The sequence below is a fragment of the Poecile atricapillus genome, chromosome Z (genome assembly GCF_030490865.1).
Source record: "Poecile atricapillus isolate bPoeAtr1 chromosome Z, bPoeAtr1.hap1, whole genome shotgun sequence".
NCBI lineage: Eukaryota > Metazoa > Chordata > Aves > Passeriformes > Paridae > Poecile > Poecile atricapillus.
Genome location: NC_081289.1, coordinates 23,987,999 through 24,008,520, shown reverse-complemented (window position 1 = coordinate 24,008,520; position 20,522 = coordinate 23,987,999). Strand labels below are relative to the sequence as shown.

General features: G+C 38.9%; 1 protein-coding gene across 3 annotated transcripts in view; it reads left to right on the top strand.

Moving 5' to 3' along the window:
* Positions 1 to 20,522, top strand: part of LOC131573118 (xylosyl- and glucuronyltransferase LARGE1) — a 270,574-nt gene that overhangs the window by 140,030 nt on the left and 110,022 nt on the right. For all 3 annotated transcript variants that reach the window (XM_058826722.1, XM_058826720.1, XM_058826723.1), the window contains one exon: positions 6,432 to 6,555. In XM_058826722.1, coding sequence (XP_058682705.1) covers positions 6,432 to 6,555 — 124 coding nt within the window. The remainder of the gene's footprint in view (positions 1 to 6,431; positions 6,556 to 20,522) is intronic.

Genomic DNA, 20,522 nt, shown 5'->3' with positions numbered 1-20,522 from the left:
AACATATTTGTAACACCCCCAGCTTTAGCTAGAGTGCTAGATAGAGACACAAAACAGCAGGAGTGCTGGGTCATTAAGGATAAAAGCTACAGGATTTTCTGTAGATGGAGTGTGCTGTCTCTTCTCTCTTGCATGAATGTACAGAAAATCCTGTATATTGAACATTTCAACTCTCCACAGGCCTAAAACACCAAGATTCAAGTCATACCATATATATTATGAGACTTAGGCAAGCTACTTGTTCAGACCACTTGAGAAACCATATCTATCTTCAGGTTCCAGGGAGTGGGAAAAAGAGAGGAAAGGGGTAATGTGATTGATTCCACATGAGAACACCACAGTTCAGAAATGTGTTTCATTCCCAGTGATAAAGGAGCTTGATTCCAGTTTTGTCTTTGGAAAACGTATGCTCCAGCCACAAAATCCAGCAGCTTTTAACACCCAGTTTGACATAACTGACAGTCTGTTCTCAGGAGGAGACTCAGCAGAGCTGGGATAGTGCAGGGTTTGCAGTCTGATAAATATGCATTGGCAGCGCTGCACAGAGGGAGGCTTGTAGAATGAATACTCAGTCCTACTCTGCAACTTTCCTGCTTTCCTTTCTTGCACATCCAGTTCCCAATTATGACAGATTTTATAAAGCCGTTGCAGGGCTAAAAAAAATTATCTCTGAGTTTAACACAAGCCAATCTTATATCATTGTGTCCTAAGAGCAGCCTAACTTTAGTTTTTCCAAAACCAAAAGTCTAAACACTAAAAATTATTTATATTGGATCAAATAGGCAGAATGAAGTGCAAATACTTTTGGAAGCAGTGATTGTAGTGGTATGTTAAAAATCACCTGCATTTCTTTTTCAAAACCAAAGCAGTTTCCTGTGGCTGATAACATATCTTGATTCTTTTGCAACTATTGGTCCAAGTTACATTGATGATTTTCAATGTTTTACTCAATTTCTGAAAATTGTAAACCTTGGAGTGCCACAGAAACAGCCCACAATTATAGTTACATATTGAAAAGATAATTTCTTGCTCTGTTCAGGTAAGTCTGAACTTGAGTAAGAGCTAAAATGGTTTTTAAGATGCTCTTATCTTTTCTGAAGACATGCTTAACACTATGTTTCATTTGGAAACAAAGAAAGAACCAAACTTGCACAATTGTAGTGTGTTTCTGGCAGTTAGGTCAGCCTGACAATCTGTAAAAAATTAACTTCTCTTTTGTGCCAGCTAGTGTTGGGTTGGTGCCCTTATTTTTTCCTCCACTATGTCAGTCCCTTTTCTCAGGAATATTTACTTCTTAAGCTGTACTGCCCACCTCTGCTACAGCAATAATGGCATAGGAATGCGGGAGCTTTGTAAGGAATGTAAACAAAACCAGACAATCAGACAAATGCTTTTTAATAAGAAGTTGCCTCTTTGCTTTAAGAAAGCTGCTTGTAACCTTAAAGTTAAGCGTATGTCTGAGCATTTTTAAGAACAGGATATGAAGCTGTGTTATAGAATGCTGGCTGTATGAATCATGAACTCTTTTTTTTTTTTCTTAGAACAAGTTGAATAAGGCAAACCAAATGAAAATCTAAATTAAATTTAAAGGATGTCATGTAATTTCCAAGTAAGAGTCACAAGTCAACACTGGCTGGTAATTAAAGCTTATATAATCTAATGGCTATATTCCATTGAGACCACTTTGCCTTAATGGAGTTAATTTGAGAATTCAAAACCTCTGTCAGTGTTTCCAACTTTTCTAACGTGTCAGTCTATTTTGTGGGAGGTTATTCTGTCAAAAACCATAAAGCATGACCTGGTTTCTCCGATCCATATAAATGCATCAATAATACACACTTCTTTTTGTTTTTTCTAGCTGTCCTAACAATAAATGCATAATGGAGAAAGCAATGTTTAAAAAAATCTGCCCATTAAATCTCTTGGTACTTCGCAAAGTACTTCTGTAAGTTAACAGAAAAGAGGAAGATCCACGAGTGTGATGCAGCAAGTGTGTATTTAGGATCTCTCCAATAGTTTGGGGAGTATCTTCATCAATACTGGGTGTGAAATGGTATAAAAAATCTTGAAGATTTTCACATTAAAATTTTTCCCATATGAGGGAGGGATTGTCATACGGGCATTAGGAGAAAAAGTTTCCCAAACTGCCTTTTATAATTCCTGTTTGAAGTCCTTGTAACCATTTGTTACAGATATAAAAGGTACTACCTTGTTCAGCTTCCCTTAATAAAGTATAGGTTTTGGAAATAAACCCCCTGGGCTACTGACCTTTTTATATTCTGAGAAAATAAAATTCCTCTGTTACAGAGAGAGAACTGTGTAACCAAGCAGCCAAGGAGCTGCCTTTTGAATTACTAACAATTGAGCTATGGAATAGTGCAGAAGGGAAGAGTGAGTCTTGGTTCACTACTCCCTTTTTCAATTGTAGATTTCTGTATTTAACTCTGTGGCAGTGGCTATTTGAAAAGAAAGGGCCACAAATGCTTGAGCAAGCAGATCATAAATCTGATGAAGAATAAGAAGTTTTGAAATGCAAGAATAAGACATCATGATAAGAAGAAATGTAGAGAAGTGGGTACCTTGGAATAGACTTCTAAATTCATGGCCTGACTTTTAAAAAATTGACTTCTTTTCATTTTACTAACTTTATAGGACCTCAGCAATTTTGAAAATGAGGACATTCATTCAAACTCCTATATTTAGGTCTAAGAGCCTATATTTAAGCATCCATGCTTAAAAATCTTGGCTAGAATCTTCCTTTGTTCACTTTTGAGGAAAGTAATTTAGGAAAATGACTGTGTGCTCTTTACATATGGTTTACTTTGTCAGATAGTGTTCTGATCTTAAGATAAGTGGAAATAAGTTAATATATGAAGATTTGCAGTTTTCTGAATAGAGTTCATAGAACCTTAAGTTTCCACTTGATGGGAAATAGCCACATTTTGGAACTACAATTTTACCACAATAAGACCTTAATGCATCAGCATTTTCCATGTAGCAGAAACTGAAAAGTTGTAGTTGGTAGAAATTCAAATATTCAAAATCATTTGAGTAAATAAGATTAAGTATTTCTGAACCTTGTGAGAAATTCTATGGCTTTTTCAATACCTGCTTCTGTAGTAAGGAGTCTGGAAGACCTGGGGCTCAGGGTTCTGAAACCTGGGATACTTGCAACACTTATTCCCAAACAGATTAATTCATTTGAATACTGTGGATTTTCCAAAACCTGTTAGTTTTGTGGGAGAAGTTTATCTCAGTTGCCATATATTGACCCATGTTATTCCATAGTTGCATATACTGTCCCCGTTACAGTATAGTGATTTCTATCAGTGCAAGATACAACCACCCTAAATATGTGTTTTTTAATTTCTCTTGATGTGCCCAGTGGAAAATGGGAAAAATGTCCAAGTTTAATGAAATTCAGCTTTTAGTGGAATCCTTCACAATATCCTGATTGTCATCCCTAATTCTTAGAGCCAGTGATTTAATCATGCTCTCAGATAATCATGGCATCCCTCTTATCTATCTCCTGCGATAGATTTCTCGTCTTGCAGAATCTCTTCTGTATCTTTTATAATGAATGTTGGTTGATCTTCAAGCTTCTGAACTTGTTTCTTAAACACTTCGAAGCAATCCATATCTTTCAGGCTTCACATATTGCAGGCAGCAGAAGAGGTGAAAGATGTCATCTGTGTGTATGCTAGTACGGTTACCTTCAGAGGGTCTTCCAGCTTTGAGGCTGTGCACTGTTGGCTTCCAGCACCGTGCTGAACCTCACATTTCACAGAACTGAAATCTCGTCTGGAGTAAAATTTTCTGTGGCTGATGCACATTTAGTTGTAGATGTCATCAGGTCACTATACTGTTTTGGGGATATATTTTTGTAAGTGATAATCTTCTGCTTTGCCTCTGACACACGCTTTCCTTCCAGCTGAATCTTTACCATGAGGCTAACAACTTGAAAGAGATTTTTGTGTGGGAGTACAGCTATCCTTTTTTCTTTCTCCCAGTAGGAGATGAACTAAAGTAAATGTCACCCACTTGTTCCCATTTAAGTTTCATACACTCTGGGTCATTCAGATAAGTATAAACTGCTACTGAACATCTGAGTGTCTTTGTGTCAGATTTTTCCTTTTCAACTAGTGTGTTTCATCTTGAAATATTTTATTTCAATTCCATTTAACTAAATGATCATTTGAAAGAAGATGGAGCTTTTTTTTTTTTGACTGATTTTTTTACTCTTCTTATTCTACTTTGGAATATAAGATAAATAACCCCATAATAAAAAAGATGTAAGGAAATTACTGAACACCAGCTGTGAAATAGTCCTACCAGAATCCAGACTCAGCCCCTGCTTAGCAGAGGGACCTGTGTGGGATGTGTATGTTGATATTGAACATCTGTTTGTCTTGAGATACTGCTTTGCCTGTACCCAAAGCCACCGGTGTTGTACTTTGCTTCTCTTGGCCTTGTCTCTGATAATGAGATGTATTTCCTGATCACTGCTATTTCCTGATTTTTTTCTTGGCAAGGTGCCTGGTTACTGCGGAATCTGCATGAGCCAGGATGTCCTCTTCTACTCTCCTGCTGGGCTGGTGAAGCAGATGTAATTGCTGTGATCCCTTTAGCTTGGTAATGGGACACTCAGCAGCTGGCAGCTTATGCCTTTCCCTCTCCCCTTCTCCCTGTAGGGCAAACTGGAGATTGAAAGACCTTTGTCTTTTGAAAAAGATGTTGTGGCTTAGTGTTTTGGATATTGTTTAAGGCAGATCAGCTATAGATTTATTCTGCCATCGTTATTATCTCCTATATAAAACTTCTACGCAGCCGTTTTCTGCTTTTCCTGTAAGCACATTATGTGATCCACAGTGTCCTTGAAGCAGCTTCACTGGGTTGGGTCTTAGGTGCAGTATTTCTGACACTGCAAAATCCAGTCATACATTGCTTCTTACAATATCCTCTTTCTGCTGAGGGGTCTGTTAAAATACTATGTACCATTATATGTATTTTTACATTTTCCTGTGGACTTTGTTCAGTGGGAAACAGTATTACTCATCAAAGCAAGAAGTGAAACATTAAAGAGGAAGGCACATTTTTCGTTAATGTAGAAAATGGAGGAAAAGATAACCTTCATTTCTTGGGTTAAACCCAAAAGTGTAATGGAAGTATACTGGCCTGAACTAACATAGTTTTCCTCACTTCTCATTCACACTGAAGAATGTAGTAGCATCACTCATCTTCCTCTTTCATCAACATCTGAAACGAAATACTTCTCTTGTTAGATGAAAAATACCAATTAACAAGTACACTCATTTAGCTTTACAAATTCCATAGAAATGAGAATCCACTCTTTCACTAGGGATCAAAGAAAGGTTGATCCCATGCTAAAGTCTAAACAAACCATTTGTCTTCTTAGTGTTTTTTTCAAAGTCTGTCCTTTTCTGCTGACAGGGAAAGTTGCTAAGCTGGGCTAAACATGGAAGACTACAATTTGTGACTAGCTTCCACTGGTAGGTTTCCTACCACAGAAGTTAAGATCAAATTATGTTGCTTACTGTCCTCCAAAATGAGAGGGAGGTTAAAGGAATTAAATAAGGTATTTATAATATCTAAGCTCACATTAGTATAGAAAAATCCATACACTTCGTCAGAGCTTGCCACTCTTGCTGACACTGGCTTCACCCTTCGTGTTTTGAAGCTCTTCAGTTAGCCCAAGTCCTGTGACTACAGAGGTGAACCCAGATCTGGTGTTTGGAAGTAAAATGTTTCCTTTCTTCCTGCCTCCCTTTAACCATTCCTTCTCTTAGGAAAAAGGATGTGGTGAGATTTTGCAATCTCCATTCTATTCACTATGTCAGGGAATAGCTAGAAGGCACTTACCTGAAACACCTAATTTTGGGTTCCTGTGAGACAGCTGTTGATTTTCAAGTTTGCTTTGTAGAAAGTTCTATGTAAACTCAAGGTTCCAGAATTTTACCTCATTCAAATTATTATTTTTAACCTTCGGTTGCACCCTCATTTCTCCACAGATGCTGTTCTTACCACAAAGATAAATTACCAGGTTCACCTAGAAACTGGAACAATCTCTTCCAGAGCTCAAGTCTCCAAAGGGGTATTAACTTGGCCTTTTTTTAAGGAGTTGGTGCAAGGCACAAGTCTCTTAGCTGTTATAAATCATCATATTCAGCTGAAGTCAAAGGATCTGTATGTTCATATCCACCCAGAAACTGATCGAGTATTTTGTTGCGGTCACATGTATTCATATTGTGTCTCAGCATTTTGGCCATAGAGCAGGACTCCACCAGACATGCTGCACGCTGAAAACTTGACGTCTCAGACACAAGTAAAGCTTTGTAAATTCTGATGTTGTCCTTTAAAAACAGGAATTGGAAACCTTTGAACTTACGTGTTTCTCTCCCTTCTCACATCAGGCGAAACCCACTCCACTTTCACCTCATCGCAGATGCGATTGCCAAACAGATCCTGGCAACTCTGTTCCAGACATGGATGGTCCCTGCTGTGCGCATAGACTTCTATGATGCAGATGAGCTCAAGGTAAAGACAGACAGACACTGGTGTCAGTCATATACTTCTTATTTGATGTCACCCCTCTGTTCCTCATCTCCCTTGACCGGTGAATTGCAGGGGAACTACTGCCTTAAAGTATTCTCCCTGATGACAAATTCTAACTGACATGATTGTAACCTTGATTACACCTAAGCAGAAGATGCTAAATGGCTAAAATCAGTTCAGTTTCTCTGGAATGAGAGCAGCTAATGAAATATTTTGTTTAGCAGCTTTGAATTTTACCTGCTAGCAAGAGGATTCTGGCTGTCCATCTGATCACATTGTGTTTTTCTAAGGATACTTCTTCCCAGTAGCAATGGTGGAATCTTGAGTATCTTGCTCAATAAGCCCAAATCTGTCACTGTAAACTCTCAACTGCCCTGAATTCCTCAAGCACAGGTGTGTGAAGCCCTAAGTACACACACTATGATGAGGTAGCATTAGTACAATAGCTGCCTTTTTTTATCTGGATGCTCTTCCAAGAGGAATAAACATGAAGAGATTTCAAGAGGGGAAAAAAATCACTTACTCAAAATAATTATCTTTTCACAGTTAAAAAGTTTAAATGAGAACATGGATGCACAGCATTGATTTTGAACTGTATGTTTTTTAGCTCTGGAGGTAGAATGAAGTATTCAGATTTTAGCATTTGAAGTTGGTGTCAATAATTTGTATGACTTACCAGACTGTTCTGAACAGCGCTCTGAAACAAGGAAAAAACAAAAATTTAGCAAATTGCTGTACTTATTAAAGGGGAAATTCAAAGCACACCACATTGTGAAATATGGAATTACAGAAAGTTTTAGAAAGAGATGGAAAAGAGAGAGAAAAGTGATTCTTGAGAAAATAATTTTTTTTTCATTGGCTCTTCTACATGAAGCCATAAGCTGATATTAACCTAATTAGCCAGAGATCTTCCTTCTGTTCTTTATAGCTTCATGGCAAGGAGGAGGTTTGTTCTTATAAATCTTGTACGTGTCTATGTTGCACGTGCTTTTCTGCAAATTGTAGGGGTTTTAATTAGCCTCTCAGCTGGGGAAGACAAACCTCTTAGTGTTTTCCTTCTGGTCATTTGGGTATGGTCCAATCTAGTTAAGTAAATAATAACCAAGAGAGCTTACTTTAGTGATTCCCAGATTTCTGATTTATAGGCAAAGCACTGAGCAGATATGAGCAGAGCAAAATATTTTTGTCCCTTCCTCTTCACTCAGCCTTATTTTTTTTATATGACTGGTGATCTAAATCAGCACTAGACTATCTTGCATGTAACCCATAGGCTTTAGGCTGAGGACCGCTTTCTAGCTGGATGGAGTTATTGATGCATAAATAGGTTTTTCCAGGTGCCCCCCTTTTTCAGAGCTCACTGTTCTCCACACCAAACAATTTCCTGGATTTCAGTGGCCAAAAAAATACAATATATAGTAGTGAGCATAGGGGAATGTGACAGACATGCCAAAAGAGAGCAAAGAGTTACAAATAAAAAGAGAGTTTTAAAAAGCCAGGAATGGTGCTGGCTCATATCCAGATCATTCTGCAGGTTTTAGCACAGACAACAGAGGAGCTGTTTACAGACAGCTATAGGAGCTCATCTCATTTGTTTCTTATGTAGCCCCTAGAGAGGATTTAATGATTGGTTTGGGTTCATGTATTTCACCTGCACTCTTGGGAGCTGTATTATGCTGCCTGGTGTTAAGAAAACATAGAGCTGATGTTGGATGTTTACTGGAATGCCTGTCTTTCTCTAAAGTGATCTATGGATTCACTGTTACAGTAGATACTACATTTCAGTTTAAATGACCCTCCATAGTTCTTTTTAAAACCTGTAATCAATACCAATTTCTGACTTTTAAAAGGGTTTAGACTGAGTGATAGCATGAGAGCTTTCTGCTTAGCTTTCATTCACCAGTGTTCAGTTGTTTTGGAACACATTCTAGATGCTACAGAAAACATTTAATTTCATGTTTGTTTTTTTCCCATTGGATGTGTATGAGCTTCCAACCTCTTCCTTCTAATGCAGCAGGAGCTGGCATGTTAGATTAAGCCCTGAAGTCCTGGGAAAAGTCCTGCTTCTGGTCCTGTTCCTGCTCACCACATTGGAAGGGAGCACATAATGTTAGATCCTCCATAAATAGTGTGGATGCTTTTTTGTTTTCAAGTAGCTATTTAGAATTCAGGCAACAGTTTCCTGTAGCATATTAACTTTTTAAAAGGAAGAATTTTGGAGACTAAAATATTTTGTATTTGGCAATGTTTCTTAACATATCCTGCAGCTCTTAAAATACATGCTGCTTAGCTTAGAGTTAGAGCAACCAGTGTCCTGAAAAAAGGCATAGAAAATTAGTCTTGGCTGTGGCTGTTGTTTTCTCTCAGGTTTTAGAGAAAAATTGGACATTTCACTGCAAGAAAGGAAAGACAAGGTACCATGGATTATATCTGAATTTCTAGGGCCAGCAAACCAACATATCCACTTTACTGCTGCAAATTAAGCATGTCAGATGTTCCTCTTAAAATTTAGAGAAGTCTTATTTTTCCTTTTGCAAGGTGACACAGCTGTTCACACTCCTGTTGCACCCCAGGAGCAACAGGCTGAAAGTTCATTCTTTCCCTAGAAGTGGGTGCTGCCAAACTGCCAGAAGCCTGCTTGGAAGAAGGATGGAACACAGGAGAGAATGGCCAGGGAAAGGTGTTCCTTTGCTTGGAGCACATGATAGGGGATATGGGACAGAAGAGGAGCAGACTTAACTGTGGAGCTGAGCCAAAATAACAGCATTTCCAGGAAAAGGGTCAGACACAGTCAAGATGGCAATTTGCTGGATGTATTTCTTTAAACCAGTTAGTCTGAAGATTTTAACAGCTGGTTCTACTAAGATGCTTGTAACATTCCCCAGCATAACTTGGCCTGTCTCCTCACTGCTTTGCCAATAACCTCAAGGGAGATGGATGGAGGCTTAAAAGCTCTTGCTCAACTTACAAGCTGTTTGGATTGTGAGCTCTCTCCCATTAACTAAACTTACTACATGCAATTAGTAATCAGCAGTAAGCATCCTTGAAGTACGGGCTGCTGATAATGGTGCCAGTAATTAAACTATTCCACAGCCACATACTTCATTCTTGCTCTACTCAGTACGGCCTACACATTACTCTTCCAAATTTTTGTGGTCATATATGGCTGTGACTGTGAACTGGAAAGTTACCTGGCAGTGTAAATTCATTTTATATGATCACTTTAGTTGTGTTAGTCAGCTTTGGTCCTGACACAGTAGATGTATCTATTATAGCAACGCATCTCACAAAATAACTGGAAACTGAAAATGGTCTTTGAACATTAAATAAAAGAAAGAAAAAAAACCAAACCAAACCTGTGAAACATTCATCTATTACAGCTGTGATTTGCAAATATCAGGCTGCAGGGTATTGTGTGTTTTTTTCAGTTCAGTCTTACATGAAGAAACTCAGGAACAAACTATTGAAGGTGTGCAGCTTGAGCACTTGGCTTCTGCACCTCATTGTTGAACATGGAATGTGGTGTCAGTTCACTCACAGGGAAATAGAGGCTTTAGGTCCATTGTGATCTGCACTGTCCCAGAGCAGAAGGAACAGCTGATAAGGCAGTACTGTATGTGGTGGGTGGAATGCAGATGAGGTGAGTTTGTTTTCCCAGATGTTGCCTGACACACTGATGGCAACATCAGGAGAACTGAATAAAGCAGATCTAGAATGAGCAGTTGTGAGTAAATGGCCCAGATACACAGTCTCTTCAACACTGATAGAGCAGAAAAGCCATCTCCTTTAAATAGTTTAGTCTACATGTGCTGCAATTGATTTATGAACTTGAAGGGATGATGAATAGATTTTTGTAGTATTCCAGCTTTTACTGTTACCAGAAACAGTAGACCACAGATCTGAGTACCAGTACTTCATTAGATGATTTCGTATCAGAAGTGTTGATGTCTGCACTCTCATTCAAAATCAGTGGTGTCATCCAGCACAACCAAACTCAGATAATGCATGGCATAAAGATCACCTAACTTTGGGCATTTACTGCAGTATGAGTTACTGCTTAGCCACTTTCATATGAACTTTGAAGACAGTTCACTAGATCAGGTATTGCCATCGTTTGACATCATACTGACATCACAAAATATTCTGAGTTAGAAGGGACACACAAGGATCATCAAGTCCAGCCCCTAAATGAAGGGTCCATAGAGAGATTAAAGCCATGACCTTGGTGTTATTAGCACCATGCTCTAGCCAGCTGAGCAAGGGATATGAGATTTAAGCAGGAATCTAAAGTTTAGTTCTTTAATTCTAATCATAGTGTAGCTGGCTCTCAGGTCTGTGCCTGTGTGCACCCCCAGTACATTTAAATTCCCATAGCGGTCCTGGAACTCCCAGGCGTGTTGTATGCACAGATGAGATAAAGGACTGGTTTGAGGCAGCAGCCCAGGTTGAAACCAGGTGATTGATGGAACAGCTGGCACAAGAAGTATTTGACAGCTTGTTACAGGAGTGGTCCTGGTGGGAATTTCAGACAGTTCTTGAGATTTTCCAGGCAGACCCTGCTGCAATTTGTATGCTTAAGCATGCCGATTAACATCCTGGGCAAAGAATCTGTCTGTCCCAGATATTCACAGGCAGTTCCTGCTGCAAAGTTAATCAATTGTACAAGAGTAAGACAATCAATAGGAACAGTTCCTGCATGTGTAGAAATGATCATGTAGGACAGTCTTTTGTACATACTTAAGATAGTTAGGAAATGTTTTTTACATAGGTTAAGGTGATCTGTAGTGACACATTATACATATCTCACAGTGGTCAGGTAGGACCATGGGCCAGCTGGGTTACAAAAATTATACAGAGACATGTCTTAGGGAGTCTCACCCAATCCAGCTAAGATGACCTGTAAGAACCCTTGCTATGGAGGCTCCCTTTACTGCCTAGTAAAGGGAGCAAGTGTCCTGTCTGGCATACTGTATTGTCCATACAAAAATTATTGTAAGTCAAAATCCCCATAATGTTAGCTGTTTTATTAAAGTATGCTCAGTATGTGAGTGTCTTTGCAGCAATTCACATCAAAACCAGCTCAAATGCCATGAAATCTTTGGATACCAGCAGATGCTCTTCCAATGAATGATAGTAGTGATAGGGCTGTATGTGTTATTGCCATATACCAGTTTTGGGACCATGATCAAACAAATACTTTTAACAGAATGGCAGCTACCACCTGCTGAGCATGGGAGAGAGGGATTCTGATTGGCAGGTGGGAAAAAGTGAGAGTGTATTTGATGAACAGATTATTAGCTTGGTGTTTTTTACATCAATTTAAGAGGGTGACAACGATAGCAGTGTTGATGAAGCCTTGAACAATAAAATTGGTCAGTGTTCTCCTGCTTTTCACCCTCTTCCTAGTCAAGAAGTTCCACTGGCTGTTGCAGCCATCGTTAACAATCCACCTCACAGTAATAGTGACTGAGCCCTAAACTATCATGGATTGTGAGGGTTTTTCTGCATTTGCATTGCCCTGCATGCAGATTATATTTTGTTAAGGGCAGCACTGGGTTGTTTATCTGTTAAATAGTTCACTGCATGCCTCAGAGGCAAACACATAAAGTTATAAAGCAGAAGTACGTTGCTTTCCTTTGTTTCTTTTCCACTTCATATGCAAGATCTAATTGCTATTGATGCAATACAGAATGAGAAACTCAGCATCTGTTTATGTTTACATTAATTTGTGCAGCAGTAAGTATTCAGTTAAAGCTGTATTTCTACAGCACTGAGGTTTTGATCTAAAACTGTCACGTGTTATGGGGACTTGCAGTGCTCCTACATTTCACGAGCCTTTTGTCTTTCTGTAAACTGGCCTACTGCACATGTATGTGAAATAAAAGGCACAGATTGCTGTTTCTTCCTGCCCTTTCCCCTTCTCTTTATTTTTTTTTTTAATATGCAAATTCAAGACTTTGACAAACTAAGTCTATAATCAAATAATTAGATTTTTATACCTTTTGTGGCTTAGTTTTAGACTTGAATTTCCATTTTATAATTGAGATTTTGTGTACTTGCTAAAGGACGTGTTGAATACTAGAGGCCTGAAGTCTCAGGTGATAAAATATGCTTGGGTCTTTTATCTATGCTTTTCAGTACAGATGACTGGAAATTAACAGACCTGGTTTTGTAAGCCAAGATATTTTCCTTCAGACTGTTTGGGAGGAAATTAGTATCCACCAAGAAACAGATAGCAATTCAAACTCCCCAGCACAGTGGAACCTTTGTGAAGAGGTCAGAATCTATCCCGAGTAGCCTAAGCAGTATTTCCTCTGCCCTCCCAATCCCTCTTTGGCACAAAAAAAAAAAAAAAAAAAGAGAGCCATGCAACATTGGAGACTTTTATTTAGATGTATTTTCCATTATTATTCAGACTTAGAATATGAATAAAGTAATTTTATATAAAATCAGACTAAGTCTTACATTTCTACCTGTTCTAAACAGGTGGTCAGAAAAAAGTGCCATGGAGATCACTGAGGCTGGTCAGAAATGGATCATGATAATGGGACTCACAGCGCCTTTCTGACTTAGCAGTTGTCATCTGCTTAGTGGCATGTAGCTTTCATGAGTAATGTCACCTCTGAGTCTGTGGAGGGAGTCAAGACACCAAACAAGGAATAGTTTCTTGAAGATTTTTATGTAGTTTCTCTTCAGATTTACAAATATAATCAGTTATTTGAGGTTTAGAACAGTGAGGGTTTGGTATCCTGAGATGATGCCTAGTGTGATGCAAGAAGGTGCAGTATTTCCTGGGCCTTTTTCAAGGCACCCAGTCTGCTTTCTGTGTTACTTCGTGCAGTGCTCCTATTACTATTCCACAATAAAGCCTCATGTCTGACTTTGTAAACCCCTGGTGCTTTCCCACTGTTGCTGGTGCTTTGAAAAAACATTGGAGTTCTTTGTTAGTTTTGGAATTGTGATTTCTGTGGGCTTCTCTGTAGCTCCACCTTTTTCTTGGTTCTAGGGAAAAGCAGTGCAGTTGTTCTGTGTCCACCAGGAAGATGGGGTAGCATCTCTATAAGGACTGAGGAGCCAGCTCTCTTCACTTAACATCACCCACATTTGTATCGTAGTAGCTGACTGGGACATTTCAACAGCAAGGATTTTTGTTTGGCATTCAGCTTCTTAAACACTGTTCATTGCAGCAACATTTGCTGCACCTCTGAGGAAGGCAATTTTAGCAGAGAATGAGAAAAAGATTAATAACTGCACATGAGATTTTCCAAAAGATTATTCAGTTTGACAAAAATTAAAAAGCGTGCCTTGGAAAAGTCTAAAAAAGACACAACATCTTAAACTAATTTGGTCAGCTATTGCTTGTTCCATGCATCCCCATTACAACAACTGCTTTCTCAGAACATTTACATCCACCTAGGAGAAATAGGACAGCATTTTGCTGTCCTAGCATTGGATGCACAGAAATTATTTGAACACTTTGATCTGCATGAGGGATATAGGTTGTATATCCCCTGTACTTGCTGGGGAGAGTTAATGGTCATCCTGTGCTCCAGCACAATTTCTTTCTTTGGCACCTGCAGATAAAAAGCTGGGAAGACATATAATGAGTAGAATTAGATGATCTTAGATCTTACTGACTTTTCACTTGCTCACATGGACATCTCCCTGTCAAAGGGTATTCAATTACTCCGAGAAGAACAGCAGTGACTGCTCAGGGCTTTCCTAGTGAGGATCAGTATTGATGTGAGCATTTTATCAAAATGCTTCTAGATTTACAAAGAACTGAAATACATGTATTTCCATGTCTGATTGATAAGCAGAAAAAGATAGGAGGCTGCAAGGACTCCAAAAATATTCTTGGTTCACAACCAGGGAGCTGAAATGGCTAGTTTCCTTCATTTGTGAAGTACATGGTATTGGCTTATTTCTGAGAAACAGCTGAGGTTCAGGTAAGTGTTGGGCAATAGGTCAGATGTGAGCTACTTCTCGTGGAGCAGTTCAGCAAGCATTGTAGGCTAAGTATTGTGAAGGACTGGGGCTGAAATAGTCATTCTTGTGGAGAAAAATGAAGTTCACCTTGTCTGGGCACACCTTTGTGTGACACATTTTCACAGCACTGAAAGTCGTGCTGTGAGCCTGGCACAGCACAAGCACACTCTGAAGTCACTCTTCTCATAGGTCTTCTGAAACCATCTCAGTCCAGGTAAGGGTGTCCAGGCTGATTTTAGTCTCAATACTTGCTTTAAAGGGGGGCATCTCTAATAACATTGTTAATGAAATGCCATTGACATCACCTCTTTCTGAGTCAATTTAGTATGAGAACATTTGAACTTCTAAATTGAGAAATTCTGTTTCTGTTAGTGGAGTTACCACTTTTCAGGTCAATCTGCAGTCCTGCAAAGTTTCTTTTTTTTTTTTTTTGAAATACATAGTAAGGTTATTTATGAGATGCCACTGATGGTCATGAGTCATTGACTTCAGTCATTTCTCTTAGTAGAGATCTTTGCAGATCAAATTATTTAATCCTGTGGAAGTTTCATTCTTTGAGCTTAAGTTGATGGTGTCTAGGTCACACCCTTTCAGAAACAAAGATGAAAACTGAGTAGTATTTTGATTCCCTGGTAATTTTCCCATCTACTCCTCCATTACTTCAGATTCGACCCCTTTCACAGCTGAATGGATTCCAGTTTTTAGCTGACACAGATGAAAGCCGATAAAATAGTTCCATCTGTGTTGTTTTAATGAGACATCTGGGACCTGTGTTCACCTGTCTGATTGCAATTTTATCTGATGATCCTCAGGGTGAAACTACAAGATTACATATAATTAGGGTGCCACTGGTGGTCTTAGCCCTCAGACAGATGTTTCAAGAAGTTGTAAGAGTTACATGCCTGTTACATGGATACTTCATTTAAACACTACTTATGCAAACTCAGTTATCTGAAGTATTTGATGATATTTAACCAGAAGCAGGGCAATTAACTAGACTGGTGTCTTGTACTTCCAAGTTCAGTGTTTCTTGCTTTTGAAGGAGCCCAATTTTCCCAATGTCTTTCTTTTCTTCAGATTGTTTCTCTAGTTAGTGCTGCATTGTTTGAGAGACATTGTAGCTCTTTCTAACAACAAAGAAAAAAATTTTTTTGCCCCCTGTCACATTCACTGCTTCTTGCACTAGGTTATTGTTAGTTTTGTTTGTTCATAATTGCTATACCTTTTATCCTTTATTATTCTTTTTATTCTACATGTATTCCTGGAGCATTTTAATCCCCAGGAGTTTTGATATATTATAATACTTAGCACTGGAGAAAAGAACACTGCTTCATGTAATTTCTGTTCCCATGAAGCAGTAATTGCGATATAAGAAGTTCCAGTCACCTGGCCTCCAACTCAGCTGGGTGGAGGATGATTTGTTTTCTTGCAAAATCTTTGCTTTTGGTAAAAATAAGAGACGTAAGAGTTCTTCATGGTGTATAGCATTTATTCCGCTAGTTGGATGTGTGTTCCACCCAGTAATGGCCTTTTTTTGGTGCAGCATTTTCAGCTATTGAAGTTCTTACTCTTTAGGCAGAAACAGTAAAAGTTTAGGTCTGGAGAAAGGTGATTTTACTGGTGAAATACATGATAGCAGGTAGGGATTTTCCTCTGAATAGAAGAATGGATCCTTTTTCTCATATGTATTTCCTATGTTTTGACTTGGTGTTAGGATATCAGAAATCTGGTGGGAGCTGCATTCCCACATCCTTTCTGCAAACCATCCTAGGACACCAGGAAAATTCTTCACTGGGAGGGTGATGAGTCACTTGAACAGGCTCCCCAGGGTCATGTCACCAAGCTCTTGAACTCTGGTCATGACTCCATGAGCTCTGACCATGGACAAACCTGTTAGTCATATAGTTTAGTTTTAGGTAGTCCTGTGAGGAGCAGGGAGTTGCACTCAGTGATGGGTCCTATCTGACTTGAGATAATCTGTGGTTCTATGATTCTTTATTTTGCAACTCTGGCTGTCAAATACTGTTTTGTATGGATACAAACTTTCAGGCTTAAAAGAGTGGGAAGTCATTCCCTCAACATTCTTGGTGTCCGGTTGGGAATGTTTATGCACATGATAACAAGTATTTTAGACCTGCAGTCTCCTGCCAGGCATTACTTGGTTAATCAATGGTCACTGTGATTGTTCTGCAACCTTCTTTCATCATCCTTAAAAAAGGATTTTTTGGTAGGGAAAGAATCCCACTTAGATAAATTTTTGTCACCGAGTTGCAGCTGTTGTCTATCCAACAAAACATGTATTTATGCAGGATATGGATGTTGCTTTTTATCCTGGACAGTGCATCTTGATTACACCTATTTATTATCCTGACATCATGCAAAATACAGGTTGTGTGCTTCTGGGCTTTGACCCCCAAGAGCTGCATGGAAATGTGCTAGAGCATGGAATGGCTGCAGCTAATGTGTGTATGTACTTGCATAGTTACTAAAGTGAAAAAGCTGACAGTGATAATATTTTCATGTATTTGTATCTTCCCTGATGAATTAGTACAAAGAGCTTGTTGATTGAGTTCACCAGCAATTAGAGCGGGCAGTTGATCTTTCTTATCTTTCCATACAGATGAAGTGAGAAGGGCAGCCATGAGTTTTCACCACTGGGAAAATTCCAGCCAGACCTACTTGTCAGTCAGCTTTTAGCAGAAAGCTCTGTGGCTTCCTGTCATTTTATTTGCTTCAGCTTGTTTGTCTCTTTTCACTCATTCACTGACAAAAAGAAAGAAAAAAACAAGGCTTTATCTTCTGGGGAAGATTTGTACTTTTGCCTCTCCTGGAGGGGTGGGACTGGGAGGCTGGTGTTTGTCTGGTTCTCACTGACCTCTCTCAGGATGCTCAGACTCTTTTAGGTCCTCCACCCTTGACTGCTGCACTGGAAACAGCTGGGGTTTGAGGCCAGAGGCCTCAAAGGGGGGGCAAGAAACAGCACTAAATGAGACTGGCCAGACTTTTCCATTCTGCAGTCTCATCTTGCACAAATGAAGAGAGGAAAACAAAGAGGGCATTCAGCATTTTGGAGATAGCAAGAAACAGTGAAGAAATTCAGAAAGTCTCAGAGTAAAGAAAAGGACTCAAATAGAAACTGGCCATTTGAGTTTGATGGATCTAAATAAGGTGGGAGAAAAGCCATCTAAATACTAAGGGGAGGGAGATAATTCTTAAAAATCCCAGTAAGTGAATTACCTTTTGGTCCTTTCTTTTCTGAAGAAGCTGTATATCTGATGTCTTGTTATCTAAATGGCAGAGACAAAAAAACAAACAAAAAACACACAAAAAAACAAACATCAGTTTTACTTTATGTCTGCAGTTGCATCCATATAAAGCATGGATAAGCTCTTGGCACCCTCAGTTAATTTTGTTAGTAAGGAAGTTGTTTTGAAGAAGCATCCTTAAATCAGGTTTTTCCCACTTGTCTGCCCTTTGTGTGCATGTGTATATTGGTGAGAGATTTGGAAAGAAAATAAAAAAAATAAATTAAAAAAATCCTCAACATCAGTCAGTCTGTGTTATGGACTTGGCTACAGAGATGAGAATTAATTTGCAGTTATTTTCCTTTGCTTTATGCTGATGGTGATTTTGGAGGTTTTGTTTGTTCTGCCTTTTTAATATCTAATCTTCCTTTCCAGTTGTGGCTTGCTCCACGGTTTCTGCATTTGCTCTACATTATCCAGGACCCAGAGGTTCAAATAATCATCCATTTCTATCTCAACCTTTTTGCTCACTGTTATTTGTATCCAGACTTGGTGCACGCATGTGTGGAAGATATCATCTGTTTCTTAAAGTGAAAGATGAGACAGAATCCTATTAAAGTCACCAGTACTTCTGTGATGAGCAAGAACAGCCGCAAAGGCCAGCAGAAATAGAAAAATTATTTTAGCAAAGATGTATAAAGTCCTTTCTCTTTACAATTCTTTCTTGGAGCAAGTTATTATTATTTCTTAAAATACTCAGAAGCCAGAAATTCTGAATCTAGAAAAGTTACCCAGCTTTGTGGGATTTTTGGTTTCCTTGACAACCATTCATATAAATAGTAAGGGCTTGTTATGGGGGGAATATCAGTATAATCAAAACCTGTTAATCACCCAGGAAAAAATTCAGTGTGGAAGTTACAAGTTCCCCAGCAAACATTAATAGAAGAGTCTGTTTTTGTTTAAATAAGGCTCTTCTGTTAATGTTTGCTGGATGCCTGACAAGGATTAAGCAAAGGCAGTGATTTTCTGAAGGTGAGATGCAAGGAGATTCCTTTTGGCATTCCTTCTGAGGAAACTATTGGTGGTGACAGTAATCTTCCTCTCAGGATCTTTGATGACTTAAGAATTTCTCAATCTAGGTTGTGTCTTTTACTATTATTATTATTGTTGTTGTTGTTGTTTTGTTATTATTATTAATAATAATAAAAATAATCTGTAAAAAAGAAATTTGCTAAAGATAGGCATGAATGTTTACTTATATTTAAATGCATTGAGTCTCCTTCCTTAATGATTCAGTTAACCCAGTCTCTGCAACAAGGTATACTGCTCTCCTGGAAGCAAGAGAGTGAGAAAGGGGATCAGTCACATGTCCCTGCAAAGAGCTTAGATATTGTCAGGTATAGCCAATGTAAAATGGGAAGGATTATCTTGGAACTAATCCTCAGTGGTGCTAGTGCTGCTGGAATTGTGACTCGATTGTGACTTCAGGAATGTGGGAAGAGATATGGCATATATTCACAGCAGGATGTTTTCCCTGTGTGAAAAACTGTGATGAGAAAACTCTGCATCAAGAAAACTTCCTGTCCTGTGCCAGCATATCAAAATTGTTTATCCCCTCTTTTTATGCTTTATGCTGCAAATCACAAAATACGATCATCATTGAAATAGTGGCAGTATTTTCCTCCAGTTTAGCAATGACATGAAAGCTCCAGTTCTGTTAGCTTTGCCTGAAATGAAGGCCACATGATTTAAAAAAACAATATCTTGCTACTTTTAGTGTTTATAGTAGCAAACAGAGCACTAAGCAAGTAATGAAAAAGCTGTGAAAACAAGTTGTCAGCTGAGTCTAGAAAGTTATTTATCCAATCTGAGGAAATAACAAATTGTATTGTTATCTAATTCACACATCAGATTTTCAGAGTTGTTTCCCATGCCTGGGACATTTGTAAGGGCTGCCTGAAGCCAGCATCTACAAAAGGCTTTGGCTGGTTTTTCTTCACAGAGATCCCTCCTGCTGGAAGTTCTTTCACCACGTAGTTGCGCTGGTTTTCAGATCAGTGTCAGATACAATTCAGCTACAATTTGTGCAGATTTAAAACACTCCGTGATTTTGCTGTGGCCTGGAAGTTTTGCTCTATTTGCCTTCTTTTAAGATTTTGTAGTTTATCATCTGACTGATGAAGTTTTCAAGGAAGATACTGCCTATGTTGAAGTTGGTTAAGAGCAAGTAGGTGCCAAATACTTCTGGATATCCATGTTTCCATTGAGTCCTTTATTACAAAACCTGATTCACTTTTTTCTTTATTTTTATCAGTCTGTTCTAGATGCTAGGTATTTTAATGGTAAATCTTGGCATGAAGGCTCTGGGGAGGCAAAATCTAGAAATTCTAGAGACTGCATTTTCTATCTCTCTCTCTGCCTTTTCTGTTTTCTTAGCTCTTCTATCTGCTGCAGGCTGTTTCCCAGCACAGGGACTCTGCAGCCATTGAGTATGGATGGTGATGGAACTAAGTTCTGTTTGATCCCATTTATGAGCCCGCCTCTGAGGTGGGGGAGGAGGCATGCGAGTGGCACCTCTGGGGCTGCTGATTCTCAGCCTGGTGCATCACCCCAGCCAGCCTGACCTACAGGCAAGGCTCTGACCTGTGTGGTGCTTTTGTGGAGTCAGCAGTCACCAAGGGAATCTTTGATTTGGAGTGGGGAAGGGGATACTATGTC